At 45.3% G+C, this 19283-nt stretch overlaps 1 protein-coding gene across 1 annotated transcript in view; it reads right to left on the reverse strand.

Moving 5' to 3' along the window:
- The window catches only part of CAGE1 (cancer antigen 1), a 498804-nt gene that overhangs the window by 101187 nt on the left and 378334 nt on the right, over nucleotides 1–19283 (reverse strand). The window contains exon 7 of the mRNA XM_085606352.1: nucleotides 8257–8361. Coding sequence (XP_085462478.1) covers nucleotides 8257–8361 — 105 coding nt within the window. The remainder of the gene's footprint in view (nucleotides 1–8256; nucleotides 8362–19283) is intronic.

Genomic DNA, 19283 nt, shown 5'->3' on the forward strand with positions numbered 1-19283 from the left:
CTCCTAACCTGGTGGTGACTGCAAGAGATCAGCCTTTCAGCAGACCGTCAGAGCACAGTGGGACACAAACACAAGGCTTGGGCAGACTGCAGTTCTGCGCTATAAAACACTCCTGAGCCGAATGCCACCCCCAAATAAAATAGACCCGAAAAATGTGACTCCTTCACTTTCACACAGCGCGCTACTTTGGTTTTAAGTTGTGGCATAGAACTAATTCAGCGCGCTGTGTGAAAGAGAAAGAATTGTGCATATCGACTACTTCTCAGCATGTTCATAAAAGTGATCAGCTATTTTTGAGAATGTTTATTTCTTTGTGGCTCTCTTTGAAAACTCAGATTAATTTAACTTAATTAAACGTTTAAATGCACTCACCCCCAAACACGATGAGTTTATCGATGCTGCAGCTCCACTCCAGTCGTGCGTTCTATGACTTCACCCCCTCATTCATGCCCGGTCCCACCCCTGTGACTCCAGCAGGGCGAGGATTGGCTAAGAGTTGGCAGCCAATGCTCATTTCGTGCTTCGGGACTGCAGCAAAAATCCCCCGGGATCCTACATTGCTGGGCTTGGTGTTGTAGTGGTATTGGCCGGAATGTCTCGAGCGAACCCGGCCCACTTTATTTAAGCTCTCTGGCCACGCCTGGCCAGAGAGTGATACATAGTGTGGGGTTGCTTCCGGGGCAGCTGGCCCCGTTGAGTCATCCAATAAACTAGCCCGCTACATCCCATCCCAAATCAGTTCTTGAAACCGGAAAGTTTGATTGCAGTTCACACACAAAGTAAGCAAGTCTTTGGCTTGGTCTGGGATTAGGTCTGAGGTTGTATCGCTGCTGTCGACCACTCTGGTTCTCTTGCAGGTTAGTTGTTTCCGGCCTGCTAGCTGAGGTTCTGGGTATCGAGCTCGCAGCTGGCGCCAATGTTACATGACTCTGTGAGAGGCCATCAGTGGGGCTGGGTTTTGTTTCTTCACTCGTGGTGCCTCCGCTGATTGATTCTTCTGCGTCCTGTGCCCCGACATCCCCCCCAGGGACCCTCTTGAACCAGGAAATGTTTTGGGTTACTACCTCCCCATTTCGCTCGGCGGTGATGGCTGTTCCCCGGGTCGTTCTCACTGTTCACAATCCTGATTCATAGGGTGTTCCTTATGAGGACGTTACATCTTGGCGTCAGCGCTTGAGTGCGTGCTTTCCTCCATCGACTAGCTTTCTCGTTGATCAATGACCTCCTCACTTGGGTGTTTGCTGGATCATACGGTTCTTGTTCCCAATTGTCAGCCCGGGAAGAGTGTCCCGTCGAGGTCCTGCTAGCATCAACGACCACGGAAATCCTTGGGTTGTGCAGTGAGGGGTACTGCGATATTCCCGCAGGAATTTCTGGAGAGCTGTTTCTGGGTCTGTTTGTTCGGCCACTGCTCTTCTCAGAATTTTGTTTAGTGTCCGCATGAAGCGTTCTGCCTCCCCATTAGCTTGGGGCCACTGTGGAGTGATTCGATGATGTTTTACGCCTAACCTAGTTAGGAAGTCTTTGAACTCACTGCCTTAAAACGGAGGCCCGTTGTCTGTCTTGACTACGTGCGGGAGCCCAAAGAGTGAAAATGTCTTGTCTAAGACTGGTTGTGGATGGTTGAACGCAGTGGATGGCAGGACTTCTACTATGGGGTATTTGGTATAGCTGTCAACCAAGACTGCCGTGACTTGCCCATCCGGGAAGCTCCCGAAGTCGAGACTCACCCATGACCAGGGCGACGGAGCAGGATCTTCAGTTATTATAGGAGCTGGTGCTTCTGGCTGTCCAATGATTTGACAAGCTCTGCAGTTTCGCACAACGGTGTCTACTGCCTCTTCCAGACCTGGGAACCACACCTTTTCTCTCATTCTTGATTTCATTTTTCCTGTGCCTTGATGGTCTTCGTGTGCCAAAACGGTTGCCCGCTCTTGGAGGCTTTGTGGAATGACGATGCGTGATCCTCTTAGTATGATGCCACTCTCAGCAGTACTGAGTTCGTTTCTCATTCTCCACATTTTCCCCAGCCACATCCAGTCCTCTTCGTCCCACCCCTGGATGTCTTGGAGAAAACCTTCCTTTTAGTAGTGCGTCTGTCACTCTTTTGAGGACCATGTCCGTGTCCATGTGGGCTTTGATTTCTTCTATGGAGAGTGCTCGTGGGCACGACCACTGAGAGATCATGTTGACAAATTCTTCCGTCTTGTTTTCTTGCTCAGAGTTTTCCCCTGCGATACCTGCAGGATGATGCAACAGGAAGTCGGCAGGGTTCTTTGCGCCTGGTATGTACACTAGTTCCATCTGATACTGTTGAAGTTGGATCGCCCATCGCTCAATCCTGGGTGGCGGCTGAGGTGCAGTACCTTTGAATAGTGGAAGAAGTGGTTGATGGTCTGTTACGACCCTGAATGGATTCCAACTGACATAGAGATGGAAGTGGTTACATGCCCACTTGATCACAAGTGCCTCTCATTCGATCTGAGAGTAACGTGTTTCGGTTGCAGTTAGTGCTTTGCTTGCAAATGCCAACGGAACCCAGGTTCCTGGTTCAGTTTTCTGAGTTAGCAGGGCTCCTAGTCCCACTGGACTGGCGTCTACTATCAGTTCTGTTTGCCTGAGTTGTGTTGAAGTATGCCATGGTCGTGCTTTCTAGGAGAGCCGCCTTCACTTTGCGGAAAGCTTCTTCTTCCGTATGGGACCATCGCCAGACGATCTCTTTCTTGGTTAGGTTCCGTAGCGGTTCAGCGATGGTGGAGAGGTTTGGAATGAATCTTCTGCAATATGTTGCCATGCCTAAAAAGCTTCTGACTTCTGACGCTGTTGTGGGAGCGGGAGCAAGCTGAATCGCTTGTGATTTTCTGGGGTCCACCTTCACTCCATCCAGACTGAATACGTAACCAAAGAATTCAATGGTTTTCTTGAAGAATTGGCACTTCTCTTTATGTAAGGTCACTCTGTAGTCTGAGAGTCGCCTCAGGGTGGCTCTGAGCTGCCGGTGGTGGTCCTCTATGGTTGCTGAATGTATTAGAATGTCATCACTGACGTTGAGGACACCTTGCAGTCCTGACAAGATTTCTCTTACAGCATTCTGGAATATCTCCGCAGCTGATGATATCCCGAAGTTTAATCTTTTGTACCGCGGAAGTCCTAAGTGTGTTGAAAATGTGGTTACATATCTGCTTTCTTCTGCAAGCTTCAACTGGTGGTACCCAGCATTTAAGTCTAGTTTCGAAAACCACTGGGACCCGTTGAGGTCGGCTAGGATGTCATCAACTGTCGGTCTAAGGTGCCTCTCTCTCTTGAATGCTTGATTGGGCATTCTCATGTTAATTCAAATTCGGATCTTCCCTGGTTGTCTTGGTTTTTCGGTGATCACCATGGGGGATACCCAGGGAGTCGGCCCCGTTAGTTTCTTGATCACCCCTTGCTGCTCAAGTTTCAGGAGCTCTTGTTCCACTAGTGGCCTTACGTGAAATGGTATGCGACGATGTCGCAGGGCGACAGGCTTCACCACTGTTTCGATATGTAGTTTCACTGGTGGCCGCTTCATGCTCCCTAGACCTTCAAATAGTTGGGGAAATAGCTCCAGAATGTCCTCTGTTTGAAGTGACTTCACCGCATTTGCAAAAGTGACAGGCTTAGATCTTCGGCGGTATGACTCCCAACTAGTATATCTGATCCTCTGTCGACTACATGGAATGTAGTCGTAACTTCATGGTTTTCCGATTTGACTTGTACGGACATTTTTCCTTTTAACTGAAGTGGAGTTTGACTTCCATACGTGAGGATTCTGACTTTGGACGGTGTCAGCATCGGTTTGGGGTTTAGCTTTTTGTAGTGTTGACATCCCATGATGTTCACAGAAGCGCTGGTATCGATAAGGGCTGTGACGGGCGATCCTGCGATCTCAATAGCGCATGTTGGTTGTGGTCGTCGTCTTCACTTGAGATCACTCGCAAAGGATATGAGGTAACACTCTTCCTCCTCATCTGTGGATGAGTCATCCAGACATTGTCTGCGGTGTGTCGTTGTTCTCGGGTCATTAGGTTCTTCCATTGTGAGCTGTCTGACTGTTCTGGATGGTGGTCTTCATCCTGTTGCACCCCTGTTCGCGTTCCTCCACGGCACACGCTCGCAAAATGGTTGGGGATCCCACATTTTGCGCAGGTTTTTCCCTTCGCTGGATAGTCTTCCTGTGGATGTTCCTCTTTACCACAGTATCCACACTGCGGCAGTCGTGAGCTTCTAGTGGGCCATCTTCCTCGCCTGCCGCGAGTCGGCGTCCGTATGGCATCTGCCCGCTCTGTCTTGACTGTCACTGTTTGGCCAGCCGGTTGATTAAGCGCCGCTTCCATGGTGGTCGCTCTAATGTCTTATAGCTCATGTGAGCGTGCCAGGATCAGTATGTCTTCTAGAGAAATGCGTGGTTGTCGAAGAATGAGAGTCCGCAGGGTCTTGTTTCGGCAGCCTTGAATTGCCTGAGCTCTGACTTCCTTGGCCTGATCGTCTTCGGTACACGTGCTGGCCAGTTCTCTTAGGCGCGCATGAAACGTGTCCATGGACTCTCCTTCCCTTTGGCGGGCCTGTCTGAGCTTAAAGCGTTCATAATCAGGATTGAGTTGCGGGTCAAAATGGGCGTTCAGGGCCCTGAAGGCTGCGTCGTAATCAGTAATGGCGCCTGTGTTTTGGAGATGTGCAAAGAGCTTGTATATCTCATCACCTGCAAAGTGAAGCAGAAGCGACCGTTTTACACCCCATCCGTTTCCCTCGTAGCTATAAAATAGTTGTCGAGCTGGTCAATCCACACCTTCCACCTTGGTGACTCTGTGGCAGGATCAATGAGTTCACTGAAAAGAGGAAGTGCACTAACTTGTGAGTGCGGATGAGGTGTCTGTGCAGCTGGAGCTACAGATGGTGGTGCTGCTGCTGCATCCTGGTCAACCATAGCGAGTTTCTGGTTATGCCCACAGAGATGCTTTTGTGTTGCGTGGTACGCTTGGCGTGGGAATGTGCTGTGGTCACCTCCCCAAGGCAGTTGGATGGGCCTGTGCTTGTTGGTTCCACATTAACGAGCTCCCACACTTGAAAATTCCAGGTTGGGTTCTTGGCTCGCTTTTCCCTTCTTGTTTTTATTTTAGTTATTCCTTTTGTGATATACTGGTTGCCTTGCAAGAACCACCTGTGGCAAATGGATTTGCCAGTGCTTGATGGCTGGCTCACAGTGGAGGCTGCCGTGCGCTGGAGCGTTGCTAGCAGTGCAGAGAGGGAGAGAGATGTTCAGCGCGCCTCTGAAATGAGCCGGCAGGCCTGGCGGCGCCTAATCACTAGCGCATATGCGCGCAGGCAGGAGCAGCGCGAGCTCGACCGGATCCCTGCCAGGAGCACCAGTGCGTTCATTCTATGTGCTGGGGATCAGCACGCAGGCGAGCGCCGGGAACAGTGCCAGTAAGAGGCTGCGGGTTGGTGGGCGGGTGCTACGGTGTGCTTCACGAGCTTCACTCACCGCTTGCAGCTTGATAGAATTTCCGTGCTGTCACCGAGGAATGGGCCCGTGGCCGCACTCGCGCCTCTTCTGTTTCTCGGCCTGCCGGCAGCGGGGTTTTTCTTGTCTTCCGCCGTTCGGTTTCCACAGTCTGGACCTGTTCGCTGTGTTCTGCGGGGGTTTATGGACCCACCCTCGTCGCCAGTGTGAAGGCCTCAAGGCATTCAATGACTAGACATGCACACACACAGTGTAGTGGTATTGGCCGGAAGGTCTCGAGCGACCCCGGCCCCCTGTATTTAACCTCTCTGGCCACGCCTGGCCAGAGAGTGATACATAGTGTGGGGTTGCTTCTGGGGCAGTTGGCCCCATTGAGTCATCCGATAAACTAGACCGCTACAGGTGTGGGCTCAACTGTGCATGTCGAGCTTGTCCGAGCAAGCCACCCGCCCAACTTGACATGCACACCTCATCCCAAGGAGGCCTGGCACATGCAAATCATTAAACAGGGTTGGAGCGAAGGCTTCAAGCCCCCGCCCCCCAAATGTAACCTTTTACTCCTTTGCCTGGGTCATGCCATGCACTGCGGCAAAAAGAAAATATGGACTCAAAAGTATTCATTAAACATTTATTATGGCAAGCAAACACGGAGGGTGACATCCCCGTGCCCAAATAAAGAAACCGCCGCTGTTAAAATGTTTGTTACGAGAATAGGCGGGGGGAGGTGGCCTCCAGCAGGGCATAGCAGCATGAAAAGGGGTTCACTTTTGCTTCGTGTAGTGGCAAAGTAAGACTAGGCCCTCAAGGGAAATGCCTGCAAATGATCCGGTGCATGGTGCTGATCAGTCTGTGCGGAATCAGAGTTTGCTTCGAATAAACCGGGTCTATGTGCTTGCCGTAATTACTGGTGCTGTGTCCACTGTGGAAGTTAAGATCATGCAACTAATGCAATTGAGGAATCTCGCAAAAGAAGGTTGTTCCAGGTGTTTTATTGTGGCAGTAACGAAAGTCCTTTGCTGTGGGGCAGGGTTGGTCTCCCTCACTCCAGCCCTGTACCCTGGTCTACTCTTGCACCCATCTGTGAATTTGTCTCTCATCTCAACTACTGACTGCTATACTCTCCTCTCATATTTGCTTTCCCCTCACCTCCTGCATCATCTCGCAGATGCCTCACTTTCCTATCAGCGTTCTCGTTTTTTCCCACTTTCTAACCTATGCTGAATCCTTCCCCTTCTGTGTACCCTGAACTGCTCCTTTAGCCATTTTCTGTGTCCTAGCCTTTTACCACCCAACTTGTTACTTGGTCCTCTCATCATTTGTCATGGTCTGATCTGACATTTATCTTGTTCTTTACTCCCCTCTCTTATCTTTCATGTATCTCTGTTCCCTTAACTCATCTGTTCCCCCTTCTTTTGGTTTGTGCCTCAGTCTTTCTCTCATCCAGCTTGTGCTTTGGTCTTCCTCTCTTAACTGTCATGTGCCAGGTGTCTCTCTCAAGCACCTTGTGGCTTTGTCCAGCTACGGTGCAAGGATATTTACAGATGAGGTAAAAGGATTTTGTGCGGTTTGGTATTTACCTTTCCCAGAGAAGAAAGGCAATATCTGAGGCTGTCTGTTTTAATCTGGTGCTCTCCTGTGGCCATTTATGGTGATGTAGTACTGGCCCCGACTTTATCACAACACATTATATAACGTATAATAAATACACTGATCACATTAACTAACTTTTCTATGTTGTTTGCAGAAACAAATCTAAATTCATAGATATGTGCAAAACAGACTGAGCAGACAAGAGCTGTGCAGGGAAAATCGATCCATCAAATGCATAATTTTATGGTGCCATGCTACCCTCCTTGGTCTTGGGGGGTAGGTCATAGAACAATATTGGCCTACATTTTGGCAGATATTGTCAGATGTAAGTCAGAACTTTGTCTGGAAAAGTGTGAAAGTTACACATTTGTAATGTATACATTATTCACTAAGACAAAAGGACAGATATAAGTGTAGTTGGCATACAGGTGAGTGATTTATTCACTCATGACTGAATTGCACACTCAAAGTCCAATCAACAAAGGTAAACTTAGACCTGAAGTCCAACCTTAGACTTGAAGTCTAAGTTTAGACCTAAGGCCTATTTTTAGATCTATAGCCTAACTTTGGACCTAAAGTCTAAGTTTAGACTTAAAGTCTAACTTTAGACCTGAAGTCTAACTTTAGACCCAAAGTCTAACTTTAGGCCCGAAGTTAGACTTTAGGTCTAAACTTAGTCTTCAGGTCTAAGTTTACCTTTGTGAATCGGGCCCATGGTGCTTTTTATCATTTCAAACTTCTGGTTGTTTTGAGGAGTGTATCAATTCAGTGGTCGGGGATATCTTAAACTTAAATGAATTTTTCAACACGTGTAACTCACATTTAAAAGATTCAGGTTAAGACCTTGTTTCACTGTAGGATAGTTCAGTAATCCATCCCATTTTGATAGGAGAGGGATGTTAGGAAAAAACTTGTGCATTTTACACAATGCATACAATACCTACTTCTCACTTTAGAAATATTGTCAGTCATTTTTTAATAAATATACCAGTGACATACGACAGTTTCTTCTAACATGTGTAGTTTATGCATGCAGAAATCAGCCAGTTTCATGAATGAAACAAACCGATGAAACCTATGGGCATGCAAGAACATTGTACACACTTGAAATAACTTACACAGATTGTGTAAATAAGGCCCTAAAACCTTGGTTTATAAAACAGAAATGGCAATAGCAGTACCTTACATATTAGGCTATTCATATGTCTTTGAAGATTGTCATTGTCTTCTTTAAGTTTTGTGCATTCTTCTATCTTTAGGTCTACTCTACCTTCCAATTCTTGTATCTAGAGAAAAGCACAGGAAAAAGAAATGAGTCTCAGATGTACAAATGCTCCTCATATCATAGGAGAATAACAAACTGATACATATTTTGTAATAAATTGAATTATTTTTAAAGCAGGGATACTTCTTAATTTAAGAGGCATGGAGTATGATGTTTCAGGCCCCCACACAATTTGGAGCAGGAGTGTCAACATGGAACGAATAACTTCCAAATTAGGCCTCCCATGTCCCAGTCAATGTGACACGAGGCCGCCCCGCCCACTGCGTCTATACCATACTTCTGAATGAAAGTCCTACCCTTATGTTCATGACCGACATGGACTTAAGGCCCCCCCACCTGTTCTGTGAGTATCCAGACTCAAAAGAAAGTAGGTGCAGAACTACTCAACCAGGCGGAAGGGAGGGGTTCTAACTGGGACGAGGGGGACCTAATTCCGGTAATGAAATTTACTGGTAAGTAACAGTTTTATTAATTCCTCATTGGTCCCCCTCACCCCAGTCAATACGACGTGTATTTCTATGTGCGATACGCACATACTTCATAGAAATGACACTGCACCAACTTTCAATGCAACACAATTTTATTACAGGAACAACAATTACCTCATTGCTACTTTCACAACATTCAAACCAAAATATAAGAAGTGTTGGTCAACACATCCAACCTGTAATGTTTTACAAACGTGTTATGGGACACCCAGGTAGCTGCATGGCACATTTCCTGAATAGCTACCCCACCAATCTAAGCTCCGGAAGAGGTGACCGACTTGATGGAATGATCCTGAATCTGAGGAGAGGATTTTCCAACAGACTTATATGCCTGAGAAATGGCTTGTCGAATCATCAATGCAAAGCATTTATAGACACCTGTTTACCGTTCTTAACACTCTCATAAGCAATAAGGAGATAATTTAAAATTTTGAGTTACTTAGTGAGATCCAAATAACACAACAGAGTTCATGTAACTTCAAGGCAGGAAAGATCGTGCGGCAGATCGCCACCCTGTAATACAGTAAGAATCAACTCCTGATCAGTATCACATTTAGAATTAATCTTAGGAACAAATTTGGGGTAGGATGAAGAATCACACTATCTGTTAGGATCCTAATATACGGCTAAGTAATGACCAGAGAACACAGCTTCCCAATCCATTTAACAGTTGTAATGACTAAAAGAAATAGCAATTTAACTGTCAACCAAACCATCCGAACCAAACTCAGAGGTTGGAAAGGCTCACACTGCAATCCCTCAAAACAATTGGTAAATCCCAAGAGGGAACTTTAAGCCAGGAAAAACGTTTCTGTAAATGTAAACTCTTCAAAAACACAGTATACCACAGCAGACATGTCACTCCTAACACATCTACATGATTTTAAGGCAGGCCTACTTAGCAGAGAAAGTAACAAAAGGCAGTTCCTTCAGAAAACCACCCCTAAAGAAATCCAAAACCTGGAAAGGATCAGCAGAAACAGGATCAAAGGCTATCATAGAACACAAATGAACAAAATAATTTCAATGCTTTTTTATAGGAAGCCCTGTTATGATCCATTCAAGTTCGCTGAATGTGTCTGCTACCAGGGAAGAATGTTGTAAGGATTCTGCTCAGAAACAGAACTATGCTTGGGACCACAGAACATCAGTATGTAGAGACTGGGTCACCATAGCAGATCAGTAGCTATTGGTTCAAATCCAGACTAGCTCTTAGGGCCTTTCTTCCCTTCCTAACCTTCCCAAAGAAACAAGTAATTTTGCACCCTAGAACACAACACTCTAGACCCTCTCAGGGACTGCTGTAGGAGGCCATCAGCTTTCGATCTCTCACTCATACATGTCCACAATATATATATAAAAAGTCATAAGGTAAGCTTACAATATTTATTGAAGCTATTGTGCTCTATCATGAAGCAACTGCGCTGCAAATAGAAAACATATGCAGGTCAACAATGTGATTAGCATGATCAATAGTTATGCACAATAAAAAGCCCTTTCATATTGAATGGCAGATCTCCCTAAGCCTACCCTCACTACGGGAACAGAGTGATACATTGGAGAACTCTGGGATTAGTGGTGAATCCCATACCTGGCATGCATAGGTAGCTGTTCTATATCTCAGATGGTGCAGCTCTCTCTGCACGGGACCTTTGCACTTTGAGAATTTCTCCTCCCTGTTTTCAAAACGATAAGTCCTGGCTTATATGATAAGAACTGCCTGTTAAAAAACAGCAGATGGATATTTCTATTATACATAATCAACAGGGGTATACCCAAATAACCCTTTTATACCTGGGTATGGGACGTAACTTTATACAATAGAAAATGGTATAAAAGGAAAAAATAATAAATGAATCAATTTTTGAGAAGAGCACATTTAATTACCCTCGCCACAGTTATTATTATTCTGAACGAATGTATCACAATCTATTTGTAGCACACATAAACAATGGCACCCAATCAAAAGAGAAAACAAACAAATGACATATATCACAATAAAAAAGCAAACAACAAACATAACAATAATCCTAACAAAATGATTCTCACTAGTGTCCCCCCCATACTTCTGGGCGAACCACTTAGAGGTAGTCAACAACTGGCGCTGCAAATGCCACAATTGTTTGCAAAATTGGGGCCTCACTGGTATTTGGAGGGAGATGTCTTCAAATGCTCCTTGGATTGGGTGTCATTGAACTTTTACAGTTTTTGTAAAACAGCACAACGACTATCTATGTCAAAGGGCGTGCCTGCCGCCACATTGTATGGACCATCAAGGTCTGAAACGTACATTTTGATGCCAAAAAGTACTTCATATGGGGTCCACCTACCCAGAGATTGTTTACGGATGTTTTTAAGAGTCCTTTGAACCCCATATATGTGAGGGATCCAGCCATGCCCAGTGCTTAATATTCTAGCTGTCAAGGACTGCTTTATGTCACATTCATCCTCACCACAACAGAAATGCCCTCGGGCCGATATGGAGATGATTAATGCACCTGCAAACCCAGGGCCATCATAGCAAAAGCCGGACCCTGGTCTGAGTGGAGTGTACTGCATGAATGTGTCCCGATAAAGACTTGCATGTTTTTAATAACAGTTTGAGCATCAGGCGAACGCTGTGGCCAAACCCAGAGGAATATAGAGTAAGGATCAACAGTTTTTAAAAGAAATTTAAACGCAGTGCCCGAAATCAACGGACCACAGTAGTCCACTTAAATGCAGCAAAAAAGGCATGCTGGAAATCAATCGGTGTATCTGTGGTGGACGAGCCACGGTGGAAGCTTTAATTTGTAGACAAATGTCGCAACACAGGACATATTTGTTTGCCTGTTGGTATAAGCCTTGCCACAAATAATATTGCTGTAGCAATTAAACAGTGGCTGCCACACCAGCATGTGCAGTAGCAACACCTTCATGCGCGACTAGTACTAAAGCTAATCTGCAGTCTTTTTAGGAATCAATCCATCGCCAACCACTGGAATAATTACAAAAGCAAAGTTTTGTTCACTTACGTAATACATATAATTAGATGGAATGTCTTTAGGTTAGGGGGTGCCATGTTTATTAGCATTAACGGCAGCCAAGATATTGCTATCTATTCTCGTTTTAGAACTAGTAATTACGGCAATAATAGCAGTCACGACTGCAGATATGCCAGCTTCATCGGCCAGAAAATTCCCTTCAACATGTGCTACCACAGGCTGATGACTCAATGTATGTGTAACATATGTCAGTGGCAACCTGTCTTTGAGGTTTACCACTTTAACCCAAAGCGTTTTATGCTTGATTGTACTGGCTTTAGAGTCTTTGAATCCATTCTGCCAATAATGTAAATTATCATTAAAGGACTGTACACAGTGATACGAATCGCACACTATAAGCTTTGGGGATTCTGTATCCGTATGTTCAAGGCGCAAAGCTTTTAGTTCAGCTAAATGTGCAGTGTAGTCCCCTGGAGACTGTGTGCGAGTTTTTTGTAGTTGGAAGTTTCTGTCCAACAGAACTCCAACAACAGTGGTGCATGCCGCTGCATATTGCTGTTTAGAACCTATAGCAGATTTTACTGAATCGTCAGTGTAAACAATATATTTGTATTGTTCAAGAGGTAAGGCAGAATTGGGTGAAGAGTAAACATGCTCATACTGTAAGAATTCTTGTGTTGGTAAAGTCAGGTCAAAGACTAGTCTACATCAACAGCTGTTAAGGATCTTGCCCATTCGATCCATCTACGATGGATGGCTTTAGCGCTTGGAATGCTGGCTTTTGTGACAGCCTCTCCGACTGGTGCGGGAGTGACGACAATAATGTGTTTCCCTTGTGCAAGTGGCCGTTCTTTTAGGATAGCCATCTGCACTGTAGTCAGCATTTTTTCAGTTGAAGCAAAATGCGTTTCTGCACTGGAATATAAATTTGATGTATATTCTCTCTGCACTGTTTAACCTTCATTAAAAGTAATATAGGTAAATCCTATTGCACCCGGTGGTAAAACCCAGATGGCTAGGTTTGTTGTATTTACATGTAAGTGATGTGTGGCAAGCAAGGTAGATTGTAAGGATCTGAGTGTGTCTGTATGTTCTGAGGTCCAAAGTGAAATAGAAAAGTCAGGGTGTATTAATTCGTTAGGTGGTTTGATGAGTTGTGCATGATCTGGTATGTAAGTTCTGTCAAAATGAAGGAATCCCAGCAGGGACTGTAATTTCTTCAATGTATTTGGAGGTTGCAATTGTGCACACTTCTCCAAAACATAAGGTGCAAGACTCTTTCCTTCATCTGTACGTTCATATGCTAGAAAAAGGACACTTATAAAAGCCCTATTAGATTTCTTAAAGTTGAATTTATAGCCAAGTTGTGCAAATCCCAATTTTTGGCAATCTACTCTGGCTAAATGTGGGTTTAAATCATCATCCGTAAGGTAGATATCATCAACACAGGAAAATACTTCAGGGTAATTCATATAGAATTGACAATATGCATGCTGCACATAGTCCCTGGCTATTCTTATAGCCCACTGGGAGCCTTGCATATCTTATATCATATATGGAAAGCCAAGCGGTGAGCAGGCTGTCTAATCTCTGCTTTCAGGCACTAGATTTTGGCTGAAAAAACACTGGAAATATCCAAGGTTGCTTTGCATTTCTCACAGACTGCATTGTTAATATGGAAAGCCAAGTTCTGAGCAGACTGTCTAATCTCTGCTTTCAGGTGCTAGATTGTGGCTGAAAAAAACATTGGAAATATCCAAGGTTGCTTTGCATTTCTTACAAACTACATTGTTTATGAGTGCCGTACTCTCTTTATTCTGAATCGCAAAAGTGCGTGTATGACAATTTAAATGCCTATAGTCTAAGACTATACTACATGAATGATACAGCTTTAAAACAGGAAAAAGTGGATTATTAATCTGAGAGACACAGGATTCAGTTACTCTCTGGTACTCCGATTTGGAAAGTATTTCTTGAACAGGAGGTTCAGCATCCACTTGAGGGCTGGACTATATTGGTATAACATGGAGGAGAATCCTTATTCCAACCGACATTATTGCGATATAGGGCAGGGGCTAGTGCAAGAGCCCATTCTGCCGTATAGGCTTGTTTGACTTGTTAACAGACAAGGGCAGAAAAGGAAGAAAGTAAAAAATCCTCACCTTGTGGGGATGTTTGTACAAACTGCGGGGGCCAGTCAATCTCTGCTGGAAGAATGCCATAAGACGAAGTTACATTTTCCCAGAATATTACTTTAATGTTGAGCTGTATGTCACTCTCAATTTGAATGTCAAGATCATATAATCTGTCCAGTGGGGCTATGTGCCTGTCTTAGATCTCAACTATAATAAAAGTACAAGGTTGCTCATGCTACCAGAAACTCCTGGAGATTCCGACACACTACTGTAACTTATGCCATGCTGGCGTGGAGAGTCACTGCCCAACTCCTGTTCGGAAGAGGGTTCTCAGTGTCTGTGGCATACTTAGTGGTTACAACCGCAACTTTCTTTTTCTGAAAAGGGGCTTTATATAGAGGAGGTTTATCCTCCTTCTTTAGCTTCACGTCAGATGAGTGTTGTGTCTCCCTGTTTGGCTTCAGGTACTCTTCTTATCTGTGTTCAGATTGCGCTCCTCTATCATACTGCTTGTCAGACGATTCATGAACGTAATGAGGAGAACATGTATCAGGAACCTGATACCAAATCGTACCTCCTCTCAGAGGATTCAGTGGGAGGGGAACCTCTGCAAGGGTTTACCCTTCTGAGGTTGTTTAGATTTATCCCATGGTTTTTTAATAAACTCACAGATCCGTTTGGATTCCTTGTCAGTACTAGGGTTGACAAGAGATGGTTTTGTAGTTCTGGTTCCAAAATATTTGCGTCCTAAAAATGTGTATACATTGGCAATAATTATAGGCAACTCACGTTCACAGTCAGCTTGTGTAACCGCTATGAGACACTTCTAACATTAAAGGTGAAAGACACACAATTGATGGACAGAATGCAAAACAAATCAAAACATTCACCCCCAGTCAAGAGATCTGGGTTAAATCCATCACTATTTCGCTCACCATGCCACCCCAGTTTAGACCTGGACATATGCAAATCAGTCTTGACCCTGTGCCTCATTGGAACAGTCCAGCCCGAACTGCCAAGCCAGGTCCTCCCTGGACCATAAAAAAGTATCCTAGGACTGGTTTCGGGGTTTCACCCCTCATCATCCAGGATAGCTTGAATCCAGTGGCACAACGAGCCCGGGACCCACGACTGGGCATACCCGGCGCACTTAGGGCGACAAACCAAAAGACACACAATTGATGGACGGAATGCAAAACAAATCAAAACATTCACCCCCAGTCAAGAGTTCTGGGTTACATCTATCATTCTTTTGCTCACCATGCCACCCCAGTTTAGACCTCGCCATATGCAAATCAGTCTTGACCCTGTGCCTCATGGGAACAGTCCAGCCCAAACTTTCAAGCCAGGTCCTCCCTGGACCGAAAACAAGCATCCTAGGACTGGTTTGGGGGTTCCACCCCTCATCAGCCAGGACAGCTTGAATCCAGTGGAACGGGGAGCCCAGGATCCACGTCTGGGCATACCCGGAGCACTTAGGGCGACAAACCAAAAGACACACAATTGATGGACGGAATGCAAAACAAATCAAAACATTCACCCCCAGTCAAGAGTTCTGGGTTACATCTATCATTCTTTTGCTCACCATGCCACCCCAGTTTAGACCTGGCCATATGCAAATCAGTCTTGACCCTGTGCCTCATGGGAACAGTCCAGTCCGAGGATGCTTGTTTCCAGTCCAGGGAAGACCTGCACTGGCAGTTTGGGCTGGACTGTTCCCATTGGGCGCAGGATCAAGATTGATTTGCATATGGCTGGGTTCAAAAGGGAATGGCATGGGGAGCAAAAAAACAGTGGATTTAGACCCAGCTCTCTGTACTGGGGTGAATGTATGATATAATTGTGCATTCTGTCAATCAACTGTTCTTTTTGCATTTTTCACCTTGAGTGGGACGGTTATGCCCTGACGTGGGTCCTGTGCTCTCAATGCCACTGGAATGAAGCTATCCTGGCTGAAGAAAGGGTGGAACCCTGAAACCGGTCCTAGGATGCTTGTTTCCAGTCCAGGGAGGACCAGCTCTGGCAGTTCGGGCTGGACTGTTCCAATTGGGCTCAGGATTAAGTCTGATTTGCATATGGCCGGGTTCAAACTGAAATGACATGGGGAGCAAAAAAACGATGGATTTAGTTCCAGATCTCTGTACTCGGGTGAATGTATGACATTGTTCTGCATTCTGTCTATCAACTGTTCTTTTTGCATTTATCACACCGAGTGAACGGGTATGCCCAGATGTGGGTCCCGTGCTTTCCATGCCACTGGAGTCAAGCTATCCTGGCTGAAGAGGGGTGAAACCCAGAAACCGGTCCTAGGATGCTTGTTTCTAGTCCAGGGAACACCTGCCCTGGCAGTTCGGGCTGGACTGTTCCCAATGGGCGAAGGATCAAGACTGATTTGCATGTGGCTGGATTCAAACTGGAATGGCATGAGAAAGAAAAACAACTATGGATTTAGGCCCAGATCTCTGTACTGGTGTGAATGTATGACATTGTTCTGCATTCTAAGAGTGGGTCACCATTTTATTGCCACCTGGTTAGCGGTCTAGTTCTTTCGCCACCTGAAGGAGGAGGCAACTCTCCCTATTTAAGCTGATGCAAGCGCGAGCGCGCCGCGCCAAAGACAAGCACGTCTGCGCCCATCCGCGCACCGGCCGCACACAGCGCCAGCCATGCTGCCAGTTTGGGAAAGATCTCTGCGGGGAACACGTACCACCGCTACATGAGCGAACAACTCTGGGCAATAGGTGAGCAGGGGATGTAATGCTGGTGAATAAAAGCATTAAGGGATTGCAAGGACGGTTTTGGAAGTTGCAGGAGGGGACAACCTTAAATGTGGATTACTTAATGTGAGATCCCTGGTGAAACATCATCTGGAGATCCAACTACTGCTGGAAACACACAAGCTGGATGCAATGTTTATGACAGAAACATGGACGTGTCCTGATGCAGATTTTGAAGTGGGGTTGACATGCCCACCGGGATATAAGGCCTTTCATAAGCTTCTGCATTGCGGCAGAGGAGGGGGGGTAGGGATTATTTTGAAGGAGAAATGGAACTTCACCTGAATGGACATTGATGATGCGAAGGGCATTGAACTCTTGTGATTTTCGCTAAAGGACCATTAAGGGCATCTGCTGACCTGCATGCATAGTATGCTACAGACCCCCTGGTTCAGCTAGCCCCCAACAATAGGCATTACTCAACATTTTCTGTTATATGACGCTTACTCATACTAGATTGCTTATTCTAGGGGATTTTATTCTATGGCCTAACGGGAATTTAGACCCAGCTTTTAAAAATCTTCTCCAATCTTATGAGAACTTGAATTTGCAACAGTGGGCAACAGAGCCAACACACAGGGGAGGACATGCACTCAATCAATTCTTTTCTGCAAAAAACATTATAGGACTGGAAGGCATCCTACCCTTGGGTTGGTCTGCCCATTACCTGATTAGGTTTTTGGTATTTAACCCCAGAAGAACACCTCCACTACCTTTATGGAAAATAATAGTCGAGGCAGGGACTGGAACAGACTTTTGAAAAAAGCAAAACAATCCCCGGTGTTTTCTGTTAAAAGCCCTCTTGACGCAAATAAACAGGTGGATGAAATTATACAACATTTTGCCAACAGATAGGCAATACACTGGATCAGATCGACCCTATGAAAAACCATAAACAACCATGCAGACTGTCAGCCCCGTGGTACAATGAAAAGTTAATTAACTTTAAAAAGGGCTGCAAACAGGCAGAACGAAAGTGGAGAAAGGTATACGCAGATGAAGATAAAACTGCCTTGAAGGTGGCAATAGGTAACTATAAAAAAAGAAATCTCCATAGTAAAAGCAGAGTATTACGCAGACATCACCCCGAAAGCGTCAAATAGCACTAGAAATATATTTAAAATAGTGAACAACCTCTCCAATCCTGACTGCACAACAATTAAGATTAATGCCACACAGGACATTTGTGACAGCCTAGAGATCTTCTTTGAGGAGAAGACCAGTAAAATCACTGATGGCCTGAAAATGGGCGAAGTAGACAAGGTAGAGGATCATAGCAGTATGATTAAGAGGCCACCACTGACTCAGAAGGAGGGGTGGGTAGGTAAGGATACTTTGGGCACTTTAGATCTCCTTGAGATAGCTTCAGAGGAGGACTTCAATAGATTAGCGATAAGTGTCTCCTCAGGCTCTCCAATGGATCCCTTACCACACAGGATATGGAAAGAATTAGGTGCAGAACTCTTTCCGCTACTCCGACAGATTTGCGGCCAATCCCTGAGTAGTGGGGTGGTACCAGCCTACTGGAAACACGCGATAGTATCACCACTTCTGAAGAAAGGTACGCTTGACCCTGTGTGCCCTAAAAACTATAGACCCATCTCTCTTCTACCGTAGCCTGTGAAGATCACAGAGCGCCTGTTCAGCAAAACACTCTCGCAGTTTTTGGAAATGAACAATAAGCAAGAAGATGTGCAATTTGGTTTCCGTCCGGGACATGGAACAGAGACTGCCCTGGTGACAGTCCTGGATGAACTTCGAATGCGAGTAGACAAGGGACAACCAGTTATACTGATTTTGTTAGACCTTTCTGCCGCATTCGATACGGTAAACCATAACATTCTGTTGACGAGGCTTAAAGAAGTTGGGGTAGAGGGTATGGCTCTGAAATGGTTTCAATCATACTTGTCGAACAGGCAACAGGCATTAGCCTTACCCCCGTATCAATCAGATTTTACTAACATTCAGCATGGCGTCCCTGAGGGATCAGCAATTAGCCCGATATTGTTTAGTATCTATGTGAGCCCTCTGGTCTCTGTCATTAAGTCCCACAATGTTAATCTAGTGAACTATGCAGATGATACTCAACTCATCCTGTCATTGGAGGGGAACCAATCTTTATGACTGGAAAACTTCAATGCATGTATGCAGGATACTGCACAATGGCTTAAGAATAACTCTCTGCAATTCAACGGTGATAAAACAGATATTTTATGCTGTGCGGCTAAGAAAGTTCCGCTTCTGCTCCCGACTAATTTTTGGCCTATCCCCATGGATAAGCCATTGACACCCTCTGAGTCAGTGCACAATCTGGGGGTAGTATTTGATGACAAATTGAGTTTAGAAGCTCAAGTGAATAAAACGGTCGGGACTAGTATTTCCCTTATCAGAGTGCTACGGAAGATTCTTCTGATGCTACCAATTCCAACCAGAGCACTGATAGTGAGATGTGTCATTCTGAGCTGGCTAGATTACTGTAATGCACGGGAAACAACCTTTACAACGCAACTTTTACAACGCACTACCATTACAACGAAAC

This window comes from Triturus cristatus, chromosome 5_2 (genome assembly GCF_964204655.1).
Source record: "Triturus cristatus chromosome 5_2, aTriCri1.1, whole genome shotgun sequence".
In the NCBI taxonomy this organism is placed as follows: domain Eukaryota; kingdom Metazoa; phylum Chordata; class Amphibia; order Caudata; family Salamandridae; genus Triturus; species Triturus cristatus.